The following is an 18,452-nucleotide window of genomic DNA, read 5'->3' as shown; positions in this document are numbered from 1 at the left end:
ACACATTTATACCTATATAGCAGGTAAGGTTCCACGTACTTTAATCTTTGCAATCTCACTGCAAAGTGGTTATTAGTATATTTTCAGAGGAAACCCAGAAAAGTTAGGTAACTTGCCAAATGTGTAGTATAGGATGTCTTTCATATGCTAGGTCTTGAATCAATATTAGCTGAATAAATGAATACATATTTATTCACATGAAAGATAGCTTGTGAATTTTCTTTGCTGTGCTTCTAATTATTCCTAGAAAAATGCTATAATCATTAACTGCAGGCAGGGAAAGAATTATGATAATTGGTATGGAGTCCTAGCAACAATAATAGTAACAGCAATAACACATGTAGACTTCCTATGAGTTGGCCACTGTTTCGATTTACATATATTAACTCATTTAATCCCAACAGCACTATGAAGTCAGTAAAATCTTTATTCTTATTTTACAAATGAGGAAACGGAGGTGCAGAGAGGTGAAATAGCTTGTTAAAACTCATCCTATCCTGTTGGTAAGCAGTAAAGCCCAGATTTGAACCTGAGAGATGAGCCCAGGCTGTACTTACTATCTCTGACCAATCTTGCCTCTAGTACCTTGCTTCTTTCACCTAGCATCACCTTTCTCTTGAAACCTTGGCCTCTTACAGCCACTCTGGCATGTACTGCTTTCTAACACCAAAGGGAAGTATCAATAGACTTCCCAGTTTTTTGTATTGTAGGAAAGGCAAAGTCAAGTCATGGAGTAAGGTACAAACTTTCAACTGCTCCTTCAAAATTTAGGTCAAATGTCACTTTTTCCCCTTAGTTTTCCCTTCTGCCCAAGTAGTTAACAGTCATATCTTCAATGTGCCCACAGAATTATTTGTATACTTCTCAAACCTTCTCTTGCTATGTGCTCATATTTTAAATTCCTCTTCTAATTGTGAGTTCCTTCTGGGTTAAGGACGATTCCTTATTATATTTTACACAGTATCTTGAGATGTAAGATGCTTAATAAATTTCTTATGAATGAATATATAAATGTGCACAGCAGACCTTGACATCCCAAACCCATTTCCACACACAATGAAGAAAGATGAAGCTTACATTTAAATACTGAAGTACTGAATATTTATTGAGTACCTGCTGTATACCAGGCAAAAGGAACAGAAACAAACTGTCCAGAGTTACTTTTAACTCCTTCAGCAATGCCCGAGTCCTCATCATAAAAAACTCCACTCTGCTGATTTAGTATCCATTCACTCTTTGATTAATCTTCATGTACAGTTTTCTGAAGTGTACTTTCAAATATTGCATAGTGCTGTAGACCATTAAATATTCCAAAGACAGTCTGAAAGACTAGAGGAATTATCATCCCTTTTATCTCTCTTTGACTAAGCAGCAGCCAGTAAAGTAAAAACTTTCCTTTTGGTGGCAGTGGAACAGTATGATACCTAAAAAGGAAAAATAATTAAGAACTTCTTCTGGATATATTTTCTATGAAAAGTTCATTGATTTCTCTTAAGTGGATAATTTTTATTCTAAGGTCTTTCATGTAGATAGCAAAAAAGGTTTAATTAAGGCTATTTGAAGTACCAAACTACATTCTGATTAAAATGTGTCATTTGCAGCTGAATAATAAGAAAAGTTTATTAACATTAAGGAAACAAACAAACAAACAAAAAAAACAAAAAGGAAGGAAGAAAAGGAACAAACAGATGGACTTACTTGACTGCCAGGTGTCCATTTTTAGAAAAAGCCAAACCACAGGGATATAAAAAACCACATACTATGCCGACCAGTGTACTCCTCAGAACACAATTTTCCTGGCTTATATTGCCTGGAAAACAAAAGTAAATTTGGTCTCCTTTTAAAACTCAGAATAAGAACTATTAAGACACTCTTGTGCCCTCACAGAGTAGTTATCTGTACTGTCCTCAATCATAGTGAAACAGAATATTAGAAATTCAGTCTAAGGCATGTGATGGACTAAATGAACCACATTAAAAAATGCTTTTATTATACTTAAGGAGAGTTATCTCTTATATATGTATTTGTTGAGGAAGCAATTTCAAAATGAAAAATATTAAATTAGCAGACCCAGACATCTGGATTCTAGGTTAACATAGTTTTATTGTTAGGCATGTATTAGTGATATAATGCTGCATAAAAGAGACCCAATCACTAACCTTTAGGTGATGCCCCAGGAAAGAAAGAAAAAGACAAATATTTTTAAATAAATATTTAAATAATTTTTTAAGTGTGCACAATGCTTTGAAGGTAAAATGAATAGAGAATGTATCTAGAAACCTAAACTACCCTGAGGGAATCAGAGGTTTCCCTGGGAAAGAGATATATAAGCAGGATTCAGAGGTTCCATCAATTACTAGTTATGAAACTTCAGGTAAGGGGAGGAAGCAGGAAATAACATTAGAAGTCCACAGTAAGCCAGATACCTCATTAGGCATTTAACATACAGTATTTTAATTATCACAGCAGTCCTGTGAGGTGAGTACTAGTAGTCCTCATTTATAGATAAGACAACTTAAGTGGTGGGAGGCAGAATCTGAAATCATGTGTGTAGTATGCCTAAAGCTTGCTTTTCCTCCAGTGTATTATGTTGCTTCTTAGCCTACGTGAACATGTCTTGGCTTTGGTTGTGTATCTGTAAAGAGGACATAATACCACTTGCCCTTCCTAATCAGGAGGACTTTTGCGGGGATGAAATAAGACAATATATGTGAAAGTACTTAATTGGTAAAGCAATATATAAGCATTAGTGATCATCATCAGCAGTTGTAACAGTATGTGTTAATGTGTAATTTTACTTAAACATAAACACATTATACATTAATGAATTTAAATTTACCTAAATACAAAGCATCTGTTACAAGGAACTTATAGGCGACTATAGTAGACAAAAACGGAAGTGTAGTCACTGATGCGTATGTCTTCAAAGCATCATGTTTAACCTTGAAGCAGTGTCTGAAAATGAGGTTGGCCAATAATCCAGAGAAACTAGCTGCTGTTCCAAAGAAGACTGTGCCATATATATTTAAAGTCCTAATAGGAAAAACAATGAGAAAAATTACATTCACATTATATTCTCTTAATAGATATAGAGCCTTTCCTGAGTGGTCTTTTACTATTACATATTTACTCAACACAAATTATATCTTGAACACTTAACTATATAAAAGACATTTTCTAAGTGTTGAGGATGGGGTAGTGAATAAAGAAAAAAAAATCCTACCTCTCATGGAACTTGCATTCTAATGAGAGGATAGAATTATCTTTCTGAGATCACTTAGAGTGGTTCTAAAATTGAACTCTATTAAGAGAGAAATTTTGGCCACAAATAGAAATGAGTATGTACCAATATAGCCAAATATTTTGAGATATCTAAGCCTAAGAACATTGCTTTTGCTATTAAAAGAATTTGCTATATAATATGAACAAAGGTTCTTTACATTTGGTTAGGCCTTCTAGCCAATAACTATTTCTTAATTAGTGCAGGTATAGTTCAAATACCTTGTCTAGGATTGCCAAAACTTCATACAAAGATATCTGACAGATCTAGTTTTACTTATTCAGATTTATACCTAAATTCAGAAATGTCTGAGGTCTAAGATTAAATCCTTTTTTTCTTTCTTGAGCTCTGTTAATCTAAACTGAAATGGTAATATGAAACTATACGTACATCATGGAATCAGTATTCCTTTTTGCTGAAATCAGCACTGCACTGAGTTAATCAATTCTAAACTGAATTTAATTTGTAACTGAACATCAATTAAATATAAGTAGCTCCCAAAAGGGTGTTTTCCTACTTGCTTTTAAAGATGTTTATTGTAAGGCAGCCTGGGTGGCTCAGTGGTTTAGCCAAGTCCCATGTCGGGCTCCCTGCATGGAGCCTGTTTCTCCCACTGCCTGTGTCTCTGCCTCTCTCTCTCTCTATCTTTCATGAATAAATAAATAAAATCTTAAAAAAAAAGATGTTTATTGAACAAATAACATTTCAACAATAATTTTGGACATTTTCTTTTTTAAGAAGCAAAATAAATTATCCACAGTCCCAATATTCCAACAAACCACTATTTCCACCATCCATGTTTCCCTCCAGTTCTTTTTTTCATGAACTTTCTTTATAACCTACTAAATAGAGTTAATAGGATTGTAGATCCTCAGAAACAATGGCAATATAGAACATTGGCAAATAAGGTTATTGACTTTCAGTCAATAACTGAGGTTATTGATAAGGGGTGTGTCTCTTACTTTTCTCTTCTAAGATATTCAAATTTTTTTTCTATGATTTCAATGACCATTGGTCTTCTGAATTTTGCATCTTCTAGAGAAAGACTGGGCTGACCAGGTGTGTATGTTGCCATGCTGATGTCCTGGAAAACACAAAATTTCAGACCATAATAGCTAATGATATTAATAACAAATCTTATAAATTTTAGATTCAGATTAAAAAACATTTAGACTCTAGTAAAATGTCATCTGCTTTCACATACTTTGTCAATGATTCAATCAGCATTTAGTAGCTTTTGTTATCTGCTAGACAATGTTTTTTTGAGAAATTGGTAGGATAATGATCATCTCTACTTTTATACTTTATTTTTAAAAATATTTTATTTATTTATTCATGAGAAACAGAAAGGAAGAACATAGGCAGAGGGAGACGCAGGTCCCCTGTGGGGAGCCTGATGCAGGACTCAATCCCAGGACTCCAGGATCATGCCCTAAGCTGAAGGCAGACATTCAATCACTGAGCCACCAGGCGTCCCTATTTTTACACTTTAATAGATGAGAAAAAAAAAAAAATGAGGTTCAGAAAGGTTGACCTGCCTTAGGACCTAGTGTAGAAGGATAATCTCCTGAGATACTGAGTTTTTGTTTTCCTTCAGTTTCACCCAAAGGCAGCCAGGTCCTTTGTAGTTCTTGCTGTAGCTTTTCCAGAGGTTGAAGGAAGCAATAGCTACTTGTTGGCAACTATCTCCTGAAAGCCTGAGCTCATTTTGGAGATTATGTTTCCTGGAGAAGCAGAGCAGGGATTGCATTGGAGAATAGTGACAGAGAACATCAGAAAGAGGGACACTGTTCCAGGCTAGGAAGAGGTAGTGGGTCATGGATAGCGTGGATTACATAAATTATATATCCAGCTCCCTAGGAGCCCCTGGGGCAGAAGCATAGTCTTTGCTGGAAACTTTATGTGGTATACCAGGGAGCCTGGACTCATGGCTGTGTCCCAAGTGTGATGTATGAACAAATAGTTGCCAATGTCAAGGGACCATGTAGGTTTATACGGTAGCATCTTAACAGGAAGTAAAAAACAGTGATAGATAAAACAAAATTGGATCCTAGGAAAGGATCCTTTTTGAATGTTTTGCTCGGGGTTAAGACTTGGATCTCTGTCAAAAGTCTTAACATTTGTTAAATCCTTTTATTTATGGGATTGGCATTATGGGATTCTAGATGAGCTGATGAATAGATTAAAAAAATATGGCCCTTCACAATTTATATTGACCTCCATTTTAACATTTATAATCAAGGGGATAAACTAGATCTCAAATATCAGGGGTCCCGGGCAAGAGAATTGGAATGGATTAAGCATAAAGAACAGAGAAGATAAAAAATCGGTAATTCTCAACCTTTAGTGTGCACAAGAATCACATGGGGAGTTTATTTGAAATGCGATCTCTTGAACTCCCTCCTGATATCTGGATTCAATAGCAGTAGGGTAAAGTCTAGAAATCTTCATTTTAATAACATCAGTGATTCTGACGCTACTAATCAGTGGACACATGGCTGTAATTGTTGAACATCACTATAATTCTCATTTGCTGAATAAGTGATATGTACCAATCTTAACCCTAACTAACGAAAGGCTAATTCATCCATGGCATCAACATTCTGGAGATATGGGCTCTTCTGAACTTTCATGTATTAACTTTCATAAGCCCAGGGCACAATGAGTAATAATGGAAAAGTTTTCCTGCATCGTTGCAGAACTGGACTCAGCTAGTACTATCTTTTTGTTTAAAATATCTGGAGGACAAGGAAAGAAATTATAAATTACATTTTCTCACAGACTAGATTTAATCTTTTGGCTCTATTGAACATCTAAATGGAAAGTGGAAGATAACAGTAATATCTACGGGAGATTCTGTATCTAATCCATCTAATGTTCTATCAAGGCAGATAACAGTAACATGGTAATTTATCATAGGTTTGTTTAAAATAAATGTTTATTTTACTGTCATCCAATTCATTTCAGTCCCTTACTTCCCACAAAGAAAACTCTTAGGCAATGCCTTATACCAACCTTCCACCTTGTCTACACTATCAGTATACAGGGAGCCCAGAGACCCAGTATTATGATTCTAAAATGCTGAAAAAGGACAAATATGTGTTGAGTACAAATATTTATGTAGTGCCTAGTCTTTGGAAAGCACTGTTATTAAAGCAGAGAAATAGACTAATAACTTTCTGATAGACTTTTTTTTCTGATAGACTCTTAACAAGTACTAAAATGTAAAGACTTTGCTATAATCAACTTTCTAAAACTTTTTTCAAATTTTTATTTAAATTCCAGTTGGTTACATATAGTGTAATATTGGTTTCAGTAGTTGAATTTAATGATTCATCACTTGCATATTGACACCCTGTGCTCATAAGAAGCGCCGTCCTTAATACTCATTACCTATTTAGACCATTGGCCACCCACCTCCCTCCATCAACTCTAATTAGTATTTTATCTAAAAACTGACTAGTCCAAGGCCGCCAAACTGGTCACCACTATTATCCCCGTAAGACTGTACGTATTCAGGTTTATAGTCTGCAAAGCACTTTACCGTATTGTTCTGCTTTTACGTGTATTCTTTACCGGACTTTCAGAATTTTATTTAATATTCGCTCATCCTTTACCAGCACTTGGTATTCGACAGACCCCAGGGTAATTAAGATGCAGTCGCGTTCTCCGGAATCTACAACCCAACCGAGGTCAGGACAAAAAGGCAGGTAATTTAAAGGCAGAATGAGTGTGCCATAAAGACAAAACGAAAACAAGCAGAAGACCTAAGAAAAGCCAAACTTAACCTAGCAAGAGAAGTGTGGGAAGGCTTCCGGAGTAAGTGACGTTTAAACGAATACTTGAAAGAGGAGAATTTGGTGGGGTGGAAATTGCACGGTAGCATTTCAAGTTGAAAGCCAGCTCAAAGGCCAGGAGGCAAGAGAAAAGAAACTGCAAGCGGTCGGAGCGGACTTTAGGTCTCCCGCTTTCTCTCCGCCTCCTTCCACACCTTGGGGCTTCATTGGTTGCGCCCTGCACGGACCTGGGAGTCTGTTCGCTTTAGATTCTGAAAGCCCGTCATTTCAGAAGCGTCCCTAAATACCTGGAGGCTGCAGACATCACGACTCCTCCCGCCCCGGGTTCCCCCTACCTTGGACGCTTCCCCCGCTCTCGCCGGCACCACACCCGCGCCCTCCGGCTCAGCCCCGGCCGCACGCCCGAGCGCCGCCATCTTGGCGGGTCACATGACTGGCGGTGGGCGGGGACCCCGAACGCCCGGAGCGGGAAGTGGTGCCGGCTCACGCCTCTCGCCTGCAGCCCGGCCCTCCCCGACCCAGTCAAAAGCCGCGCCCTCCATGCTGGCCGTGATTGGGCGCGGCGTCCAGGGAGGAGGGCGGCCCATTGGCTTCGAGGGGGTCCAGACGCCCGTGGGCCCGCCTTCCCGCCAGCCCAGCCTCCCCGTTCCCTGCTATTTGTTAGCCGAGCTCCGCCTCGCCTCCTGCTGAGGGGCGCGTGGGGGCGGTCCGAGCGCGAGGATGTTGCTGCGCGCGGTCCTCCCCTCTGGGCGCCTCGGTTAGCTGGGGCGAGCTGCCCGGCCTCTTCGCTACCTGAGGGAGTCGTCCCCTCTGGCCTGGCTCGTGTGTTAAGGCTCCGGCTCCCCGGGCACCTCCTGCCCAGAGCTCGCAGCCGGCCAGCGGCGCGGCCCCGGCCCGCCTCCCCGCCCCCCCGCCCCCCGCCGCGGTCTGGCTCCTCTCCCGGTCGTTGGTCCCCCGTATTCCGTCCTTTCACCCCGCTTGGAGACGGGCCACAGGGAATTCTCCCCGCACTGCCCGGGAAGACCCCTTCGCCGGCCGGTGCCTCGGGGTGCGGGCGGGGGCGCTGCGAGGAGGCCTGGCGCCCTTTTGTGCACGTTCGGTGCCCGGCAGCACCTCCCAGACCAGCACCCCGACCCTCCAGTCTCCATGTCTTAGAGAAGCCAAATTCGAGAGTTATATAATTTCTAGTGCTGCTGTTTCTCCTGCCTGAGGAAACACTTCATCGCGTGGAGGGTGCAGGACATTTCTGTGCACTTCCATATAAGAACGGGGTGTGGGCAGGGGTGGCCCGCGGTAGCAGAGAGATTTCTTGTCTTTTCTGCAAGAGGAAGGTGGGTAGTCTGGAGAGAGATGGAGGGAAGGGGTGGACGTGGAAGCCAAGCAGCAGAACTCTGATCTAGGAGATCGCGAGCCGTTTCCACAGCGTGTGCTCACATGCCTAATACTACTACAGCGTCTCAGAAAACACCTCTGGGGGAAGGTTTGACTTGTCTCGAACAGTCTCAGTGTTTTTCCTCGCCGGGTAGGGAGCTGCTTGGATGCGAAGAGATGGCATGATGTGAATGACTCCAGTGTGAAGAAATCGGCTTCGCCAACTCATCCTGCATCCAGGGCCCATTGAGTAGCACTGCCACTTTAATGTCTCCATGCCAAGGGATTGCTTTCCTTCTTTTCAGTCCTCTCGGTTAATACACGGGAGGATCAGAATCAGAGGGGCATTAAGGATTAAGCCCGAGGGGCTTGGAGAGCACAGAAGAAAAAAATGAAAGTGACAGCAAGCTGGATCCTGTCTTACTGAGGGGGTGAGATCTGGAACTTCTGGGCCAGTAAATAAAAAGGGGCCTTTCAGTCTGTGTTCTGCCCCCAGAAAACTGTTCAAACTCACCCACCTTTTCAGAGACCAGAGTCGAAAGGCTTCTAAAAGTATTTTTTTGTTGAGGAGGGGATTACATTTTTTTCTCTAAAGAACTGAGGATCTTTATCATCATCCAGTTCATCCTTGAATTTGATCATGTATTGAGTAAGGAGGCAGCTGTGTAAATTTGGTTTGTGCCTTAATTGAGTTAGCCATTGAATTCCAAAAATGCTGATGCTTGAAGAGGAATTTTAATAACATTTTCTATACAATAATTTTCTCAGTTTTTTTTTTAAAAGAATAAATGTTTTATAAAAATTGAAAAACTCAAGGTTATTTTTCTCTGAACTCTGTGGGCAGTGTCAAAAGTTTAACTGTGGGAAAAATACATAATTTTTTCTTTATCTGGAAGAGAAAACAGGCTGGATTTCAAAATCGAACAGTGAAGTGGTTTGCAACAGTTACCTGGCTCTTGGCCTCAGTCCAGCTGGATCACGTTGAGACCTGAAAAGAGATCTTGGATCCTGTGACAGTGGAAAGACCCAAGAATGCCAGTCAAGAAGAAAGGTGGGCTATGAGGCTTCCTATATAATATATATTTCTCCCTTTCCTTGGTTCTGGTATTTACTATTTAAATTGTATTTCATCTGAGAGTAAAATTTTACTTCGGTTTTGAGAAATATTTATGGTCATACTGTCTTTTCTGTGGTACTCATTCTGTAATACTATTTTGCTAAAGTGAAATGAAGAAGGACTATAATATACAGTTACAGACATGTGATTTCATAACTCACGTTGTCTAAATTACCGTTTATAACCACCATAGATTTGATACCACAGATTTGAGCTTCTCTTTAGCTTGTTTTCTTAGCTCGTTAAAGGTTACTTTTGAACAATCTTTAAAAATGAAACTTGTAAGTGGAGCTCTTCCTCATGGACTTAATATTTATCAAGTGATTTACATAGTTGTAAAGGATAACGCAGTTGTACTGAACGCAGTTACAGATTTATTAATCTTTTGATTAAAGTAGATTTCGTATTTGGGTTTACTCTAGGGTAAATATTCACTTTTGTGATAAAGCACAACTTTGGTAACTGCTGTGTTTTTCCAGATGTATGCATCATCTAGTAACATGATTGGCAAGTTTCCCAAATGAGGCAAACCTAACGTATAGTCTATTATAGGTCAGGGCATGGAATTCACTTTAACCTAGATCCACCCCAGGTTAACTTTGTTCCAAAGGATCCTAATGAAGCCAGTTTTGTTGTTTTTGTTTTGTTTTGTTTTGTTTTGTTTTTGACATGGTGTGGAAGATGAGATAAACTATAAAGAGTTTTCTCAAGAGTTTTGAACCAAAATTTATTAGAACACCCTTGCACTCCACTATACTGGCCTAGCGTAGATCCAAGTGCTGACCAATTATATGAATTGCTACACACTGAAACTAAAGTTCAAGGTGAAGGTTTAAAGGCAACCTGTCTCTGCACGATGTTTAATCCTTCTACCTGTGGATTTGGAAGGTGCATTGAGGAAACTTATAATGAGTGAGATGCTTTACCCAACTGATAATCTGTGGAGATGGACGATGATATATGAAACCTCTGAAATACCCAGAAACGTCCTTTTGTACATTGAACTTGAGACTGGGGTTGTTTCCTTTTCCTGCTCTCCCCCATAGTATCACTGAGAGAATTAGATGCTCAATAAGATTTTGGAGACATATCTGTCCAGACTTGACACGATTGGTTTATCTGGAACAAGAATGGTTTTGGTAATGTAGCCAATAAATGACATGGCTCTTTGACTTACTTAACTTACTGTGTGCTTTTATTCTCCCTTCTGGACTGCCTTATTTTAGATTAATGATTGAATTTAAACACATCGTGTATGTGTGTATGTAGCAGGGAGAGGAGATGGGAAGGAGAGAGAAAAAGAGGCCGGGTAGAGAATTGGATAAAAAGTTATCTGGGAAGGAGGTGGAGGATGAGTAATTGATGTTCTAGGTATGACTTAGCTAAGCAGGTGTCTTTTTTTTTTTTTTAAATGATGTCTTTAAAAATATTGAAGTATAGTTGATACACAATGATACCTTAGTTTCAAGTGTACAACATAGTGATTTGACAAGTCTATATATTACACTATGCTCACCACAAGTGTAGCGAAAGTCAGTCACCATACAAAGCTATTATAATACCATTGACTATATTCCATATGCTGTAACTTTTATCCTCATGACTTAATCATTCCATGACTGGAAGCTGTACCTCCTACTCCTTTTCACCCATTTTTGCACACCTTCCCTCCCCCTACCCTTCTGGCAACCATCAGTTTGTTCTCTGTATTTATGGGTCTGTTTCTGTTTTTTGTTTATTCATTGGTATTTTAGATTTCACATATACTGAAATAATATGGTATTTGTATTTTTCTCTCTAACTTATTCACTTAGCAGAATTCTCTCATGGTCCATCCATGTTGTCGCAGATGGCAAGATTTCATTCTTTCTATGGCTGTATAGTATTGTAGAGTGTGTTTGTGTGTGTGTGTGTGTGTGTGTGTGTGTGTGTATCACATCTTTTCTATCCATTCACATAACCCAATACTTGGGTTGCTTCAATATCTTGTCTATTGTAAATAATGCTGCAATAAACATAGGGGTGCATATGTATTTTTGAATTAGTGTTTTTGTTTTCTTTGTGTACATACCCAGTAGTGGAATTCCTGGATCATGTAGTATTTCTATTTTTAATATTTTGAGGAACCTCTGTACTGTTTTCCATTGTGGTTGCACTGCATTCCTACCAACAGTAAGCAGGTTGATCTTAACGTTCTAAACCCAATAGGCTGAGTTTCTTAAAAGTTCCTACCTTTGAAGGAAGTTACAAAAATTGCAGTGACATGATTGGAAATTACATGTTATGAGTAATAATTGGATGTTTATTTCCTTCCTTATTTCTTCCTTTTTCCCTCCCCTTTCCCTCCCTCTCCCTCCTTTCCTCTCTTCCTTCCTTCTTTAATAATTGGTTGATGATAATGAGTCAACTTTTTAAAGGAATCAACAAGTTCTAATTAGCAAGACAAGTATATATTTGGGTTATGCCAAAATCTATGCATTATGTAATTTGTGAACTGATCTACCTAGAAAAACAATTTTTATGTTGTTTTTAATCTTTTAAAACTACTTAGTATCAAGATATATGTTTTTGAATCTTACAGTAAACTAGCCAAATAAATTATGATGTATGTTATATTTTTAATTGGCTAAGCTTATTATTCTTACTATTTGTATTATATCTAAAATGTAAGTAAAGCAAATATTTTAAAGTATAACCTAGATTCTGCGGAGAGTAGTGTCTTTTATCATCTCTTTCTTCATTGTTATATGTGGTAGGTATGATGAAAGAGCTAAATTAAATCTAATTTTAACAGTAACTATCCTCATTGAACCAAATGTTTATTAATTGCTGAATATATTCTTGTTGAAACAAGAAATTTTCATCAGACTTTTCATTTGATATTTATTTTCTATGTTATTGTAAGAGTAGAAAGGATATTGGTCTGGTTAGTAACATATAACCGTGGTGGGAAGTGGGAATGGGAGTGGACATCTCATAAAGTCCATTTTTTGACCCTATTTTTGATTAGGTCTTAGATATGCTGAAATCTTCATATTCACCACTCTTTTGCTTTAAGAGATTATTTTCTATCTCTCCCACTCCACCACTCTCCATGTTTTTATAGATTTCAGTTTTTTCAACAAGAGATTTTTCATTTCTTTGTTAGAGATGTTTTCTCCCCCAACAGTTGCTTTTCATTCAGGATTCTCTTTTCTGTTGTAGTAACTTGATTTGCTTCCACCTAAACCTTTGGGACATCTTTGACCTATTTGTGAGAATTCAAGGCCAATCCAAGATAAATTGCATTAGCATACTCTGATGTGATACAGGATCATGGTGTATCAGATGGGGCTATTTCAACAAGACTTGTTGAATTGCTCTAACCTGATTGCATGTTGGATTAATGTAAGAAATAAGAGTTAATGATAGTTGTGTCCTTCTCTGTGTTTCAGTGGGAAGTTGTTATTTTAATGATAAAATATACTCAACAGGATTTTTTAGTACGTTGCAATATGACATTACATTGTTTACTTTAATTAAATCAATGCTTTTAATACTTTGAGGTTGATACTTATTTCATTTCTGCGTTTAAACTTTTGTCTTATTAATTATCCTCTGAACATTTATTTATTTATTTGTTTGTTTATTTTTAAAGATTTAATTTATTTATTCATGAGAGACAGAAAGAGAGAGAGAGAGAGAGAGAGAGAGAGGTAGAGACACAGGCAGAGGGAGAAGCAGGCTCCATTCCATGCAGGGAGCCTGACGTGGGACTCCATCCTAGGTCTCCAGGACCACACACCCTGGGCTGAAGGCAGCGCTAAACCGCTGAGCCACCCGGCTGCCGTCCTCTGAACTTTTATTTATTTTTTATTTTTTAAAGATTTATTTATTTGTTTATGATAGACTAGAGAGAGAGAGAGAGAGAGGGAGGCAGAGACACAGGAGGAGGGAGAAGCAGGCTCCGTGCCGGGAGCCTGACGTGGGACTCGATCCCGGGACTCCAGGACTGCGCCCTGGGCCAAAGGCAGGCGCTAAACCGCTGAGCCACCCAGGGATCCCCTATCCTCTGAACTTTTAAATTTGAATAGAAATCTATCTGATATTTTTCATTTATATGACACTTTATTTCCTTTAAATTATTTTTATAACTCTTCTCAGCGATATAACTGTGTATAAATTTATTTTTACCAAGTACTGGAAGTTAAATGTTACCATTTTCATAATTCATATGTTTTGACATTGTTCTTTTTAAAGAAAGCCAAAATGTGTTGTGTAATTAGAAACCTAAGGCTTGATATTGCCATGTATCTCATGGGCATCCTTGAAATTGAGATTGTTGGTTCCTGGGTACACAGTCTTTCCTTTTGGTTGACCATACTTCCTAAAAGTGACACTTTTGGTTTTTCTTTTTTTCTTCCTTTCTCTGAGGATGGGGCCCTTAAAACCTTTGTTCATTCCTTCCTCATTTGAAATTTTCTTCTTTCATTATCTGTTTCTTATACTTTGTGGCTTAATTTCTTTTTTATAGTATCTTAGTGATTTATATTTGCCATTCATTATCTGGATATATTCTCTTTACATCTCTAGCTTTTCTTAAATTCCTGGACTGGGTTTTTTTTTTTTCAGAGTCTTTAAAGGGAGAAAATGTGTACCTGAATTGATTGTACCCGAGTGACTGTTTTATTCCTTTTGCATATATTTTACTATATTTGTTTGAACTTTCATATTTGCCGTACCAGTATTATATCCAGACACTTTTTCCATTTCGAAACCTTTGTGTTTTTTTCTTTTTCCTAGCCAATAAAACTCAAAAGAGTTAAGTACTGAGTATTTCTGGAGAGGGATAGGAAAAGATAGTTTTCAAACGTTTCCAATTTCTGTAAGTAAAAGTAAAATAGATAATTTATTAAAGATTTTTTTTAGATTTAAAAATCCCTCAAAAAGGTCATCTGCACCTTGGTTGTGAGAGTTATTGGAAATCATAAAGCCACAGATTCTTGATGTTAGAAAATACTGGTCAATCCAGGAGGCATAAAGAGAAGGCAATCTGGAGAGAGAAACAAAAGAATACATTTTGTATTCTGCTACTGATTAAGAGTATGCTATGAAGCAAGCAATAGACATCGTATTAAAATTATCTGTTAATTGAATTTATTTTACAATTCTAGTGTATTGGAAATTGTGAAAATGATATGGTAATGACTTGATACCACAAAATATTTGAACTGTTAGGTTTTTGGTAAACTGCCCAAGTGTTCCATATATGGTAGAATATTTTTTCTCTCCTTTAGGCCTATCATTGTTTACTTCCTTGAGTAGAAAAGTCTAATCAGTGGGGAGATGTTCACAAAATATTGGATTTTTAAAACATGGAATTAAGGCATTCAACTCATTCATGCCTTTGTTAATCAGCCAATCAATCAATTGCTCACTCTTTTATTACAATATACTCACTAAACTACAGGAATGATCTTTCTTAATTATATACTCTCATTATATACTCTTATTAATATTTACTGTGTAACCATTTCAGGGACTATAGGATATTTTTTACTATAAGGCTAAGATGTATAAAATCTTTTTTTTTTTTTTTTTTTTTTTAACTAGGGAATGAGGACCTGTTCTCCAGCTATAATTCCTGCTCAGGAATTTGTATCAGTCAAGGCACGAGGGTTCTGTATCCTCAATGTAGGTTGCTTTGTCAGCAAAGGATCATGAGTTTTACCCATTCTCTTCTGTCCAGTCAGTCATTCTGAGTTCCAAGTGTAAGCTTTCTGCATAGGTTCATTTTTTAGTAAGTTTCTCAAAGCTATTTCAAGAATTATGGCCAAACCACCTACATTATGAAACAATTCTTCTGACCTGATTTGTTTTAGAATTTAAGACCAAGAGGAATGATGTATATAAAGTAGAAAGTCCTGTGAAAACGAATTAAGTTAGAACTTTAAAGATTATGGGTAGATATGGCAAGATTATATATCTCTTTCTTCTGATGACACTACTTGCTAGTCACTGAGGCCCTGACTCTGTTAGATAAGATTTTGACATTTCTCTGTGACATTTTTATCATTAACAGTGTGATAAGACTTGGAATAAATCATTAATTCTATTTAAAATCCTTATAGATAATAAACCGGAAATTCTTTAAAAGCTAAATGTGTTATATTTTTAAGGCAGTAGATTTACTTCTATTTATTTATTCTATCATTTATCTACCCAGCAAAGATTTATTGAGTGCCTGCTATATACCAGGGACTGTGCTAGGTGCATGTTTTCCAGTCGGAGATGATATTCAGTGTCTGCCTTTATGATACTTAAAATTTATTAAGGAAATACGTGTGGAAACAGGCAATTTCAGCATTATGTGGTGAGGTTAACACAGTGTCATGTCATAGATGAGGAACACTCAACCTCATCTGGAGGAAGCAGAGACTTCTTTCTGGAGAGATAACATTTAAGATGAGACACAAAGGACGAGTAGACACCAATGTGAGAGATGATAAGCTGTTGTTTCAGATCATTATTTATTTTATTTGCCTCTTTTTTTTTTTCTTTGCCTCTTGAACTTACCATGACCTCTATCATCATCATCATCATCATCATCATCAATAGCAATGATATTGTGGGAAAAAACCTAAACCAGTAGTTAAAAGATCTGGCATCTAGAAGATTCCATAATCATTGAGATAAATTCTCAGTCTATAAATTCAGGTTTATAAGAAATATCCATTCATTTTCTATAGGTCAACCTTGTTTTTGATTCTTAGTCCCTGAGTGGTGGACAAAATCACTTCCATCATTTTTGAGGTTTTCCCTACTTTTCTGGAATCATGGTAGAGTTCCACCTGGAACGGGGGTATAATCTGGTTATTGACCATCCCATATATAATAGTTTACCCCTAAGTTATGGGTTCTTGTGTGTAGATAGTTCTTTCTGATCTGACGGTGATTTGCTACTTCTAAGACATTGATTCTCCCCTCCCCCCGGAATTTCTGTATTTCTCTTAACCTAGATGAAGTTATGATGCCACTACTTACTGGGTTCTTTCTGCCTTCCAGGCAATGCTGTAAGGAAGCAGAGCCTAGATCCTTGTTGCCTTGGAATCTAAAGACTTCTCTTTCTCTTCTTCATCTGAGAAAATCTTTATCTAGATTGGAAAGATGCTAGGAGATATCTCTCTCCATACCTGCGAATCTTTCTTTCGTCTCTATAACAAACTTTTATTCTGAGAGTTTAGATTTTAGGAAAGCAAAACTGGAATAACTTAAAAATCACTCTATTTTTGTCCTGGCATATACCTCCCTTGAGGTAATAAAATACAAAACCAGGTACCTACTTAAATGGGAAGAAAGAAAATGGGCAAATTTTGGGAGAGAAAAAAAATTAGTATCTCAAAGTGCCAATCTCCCACATGCACAAGAGTTTACATGCCTTCTTATGAAGATGCCACCAGGTGCTCTTATGAAAATCATGTAGCTCTTCTGAACGTCAGTTTCCTTTTCTAAAAGGGGTTTAATATATTCCCTTCTCCTTAATACATGCTATTTCTTTTCTACATCAAATAAGATAATGTAGGGGATCCCTGGGTGGCTCAGCGGTTTAGCTCCTGCCTTTGGCCTAGGGCATGATCCTGGAGTCCTGGGATCGAGTCCCGCATAGGGCTCCCTGCATGGAGCCTGCTTCTCCCTCTGTCTGTGTCTCTGCCTCTTTCTCTCTCTCTCTTTCTCTCTCTCTGTGTGTGTCTCTCATGAATGAATAAATAAAAATCTTAAAAAAACCAAATAAGATAATGTATATGAACTTTTATAAAGTTAGTAATAGAATTAGGACCAGAAGCTCATCCAATGTTCTTTTCATTATATGAGTGTGGTGTTCTAGGAACAAATGAATGGCATAACAGTGCAGTGGAGAAGAGCCTAGGGATGGAATGTAATCTTTACCATTAGCTGGCTAAGTTGTCTAAAGAAAATTGACAGAATGAGCTTCAAATTCCTTATCTTAAAACATGACTGTACTCACCTTTTAGGATTATTGTGATGGCCAAATAAAAATATCTAGCCCATGTAAAAGTTGTAAGTAGGAAAGTGATATACAAATGCTTATAATCAGAATATTTTTTTTTTCCTTTGGTTCAAAGTCAGAGTCCCCTTCTATCAGTGGTCTGAGTCTAGCTTCCTGGTCAGCTTTTGGAGCAAGCCTGCTCCGATATGGCAAGGACACATCTACTTACTGACAGGAAATGCCATACTGTACTTTTTAAAAAAATAGATTATGGTAACATTTTTTTTGAGTATTATCTCTTTCATTGATGCTAAAGTAATTTACAAGCTTACTGGTATTTACAGAATATAGCAATCTTTAGATCTGCTCTAAGACTGGTCAGATATTTTTTCCACAATTCAAGTTCCAAGTTTTAACTCTGGAATAAGGTATATTTCAATATTCAGCGGAAGGTGAAATTTGCTATTGTCTTCCTTTCTATTTATTACTACTTAACATTGAAATTTCCCCATTGTTCTCTTCAACAATTCTATAGAAAATCTGAAAACATGGCTTATCTGAAAGGTAGAAGTAAAAATTAGCCTTTCTCTATAGTATCTTTTTGTTTAAACAGGGAAAATACAATATCAACAGATGTTTTTTGAAGTATAGTAAAACTTTTTTTTTTTGGGGGGGTAGAAAGTAAAGTATAATTGCTACAAGCAATTACAGAAAGAAGAAATACAAAAAAAAAAAAAAAAAAAAAAAAAAAAAGAAAGAAGAAATACTATGATCTTTTCCCAGTAAGTTAGATTTCAGTATGGTATAATATTTTAGAGTAGGCTTTGGTGCCAAATCAGATTCGAATCCTGGTTTCAGCACTCACTGGTTGTGTAGCCTTGGGCAAGTTATTTCGTTCTC

General features: G+C 37.5%; 2 protein-coding genes across 8 annotated transcripts in view; one reads left to right on the top strand and one right to left on the bottom strand.

Annotated features, from left to right (window-relative positions):
- Positions 1 to 1,084: 1,084 nt before the first annotated feature.
- On the bottom strand, positions 1,085 to 7,543 carry TMEM126B (transmembrane protein 126B). Its single transcript, XM_041729644.1, has 5 exons — positions 7,413 to 7,543; positions 4,243 to 4,364; positions 2,840 to 3,033; positions 1,699 to 1,810; positions 1,085 to 1,424 (listed from the first exon to the last, which is right to left on the bottom strand). Exons 1-5 carry the CDS (start codon positions 7,491 to 7,493, stop codon positions 1,241 to 1,243), a joined length of 693 nt encoding a protein of 230 aa, XP_041585578.1. The 5' UTR covers positions 7,494 to 7,543; the 3' UTR covers positions 1,085 to 1,240.
- A 923-nt stretch (positions 7,544 to 8,466) lies between these two features.
- DLG2 (discs large MAGUK scaffold protein 2) overlaps positions 8,467 to 18,452 on the top strand; it is a 1,981,735-nt gene continuing 1,971,749 nt past the window's right edge. For all 7 annotated transcript variants that reach the window (XM_041730223.1, XM_041730222.1, XM_041730221.1 and 4 more), the window contains exon 1: positions 8,467 to 9,499. In XM_041730223.1, coding sequence (XP_041586157.1) covers positions 9,481 to 9,499 — 19 coding nt within the window. In that variant the 5' untranslated portion in view covers positions 8,467 to 9,480. The remainder of the gene's footprint in view (positions 9,500 to 18,452) is intronic.

Source organism: Vulpes lagopus, chromosome 15, assembly GCF_018345385.1.
Source record: "Vulpes lagopus strain Blue_001 chromosome 15, ASM1834538v1, whole genome shotgun sequence".
Lineage (NCBI taxonomy): Eukaryota > Metazoa > Chordata > Mammalia > Carnivora > Canidae > Vulpes > Vulpes lagopus.
Note: the sequence above shows the minus strand (reverse complement) of the source record. Positions and strands in the feature narration are given on the sequence as shown.

Bases quoted from the DNA above. Each gene is read 5' to 3' on its own strand.
- TMEM126B (XM_041729644.1), bottom strand. From the start codon at position 7,493: ATGGCGGCGCTCGGGCGTGCGGCCGGGGCTGAGCCGGAGGGCGCGGGT. The intron at 4,365-7,412 runs GTAGGGGGAACC...TGTGTTTTCCAG, and splicing joins GAGCGGGGGAAGCGTCCAAG to GACATCAGCATGGCAACATA. The intron at 1,811-2,839 runs GTAAATTTAAAT...TTTGTTTTCCAG, and splicing joins AACAGATGCTTTGTATTTAG to GCAATATAAGCCAGGAAAAT.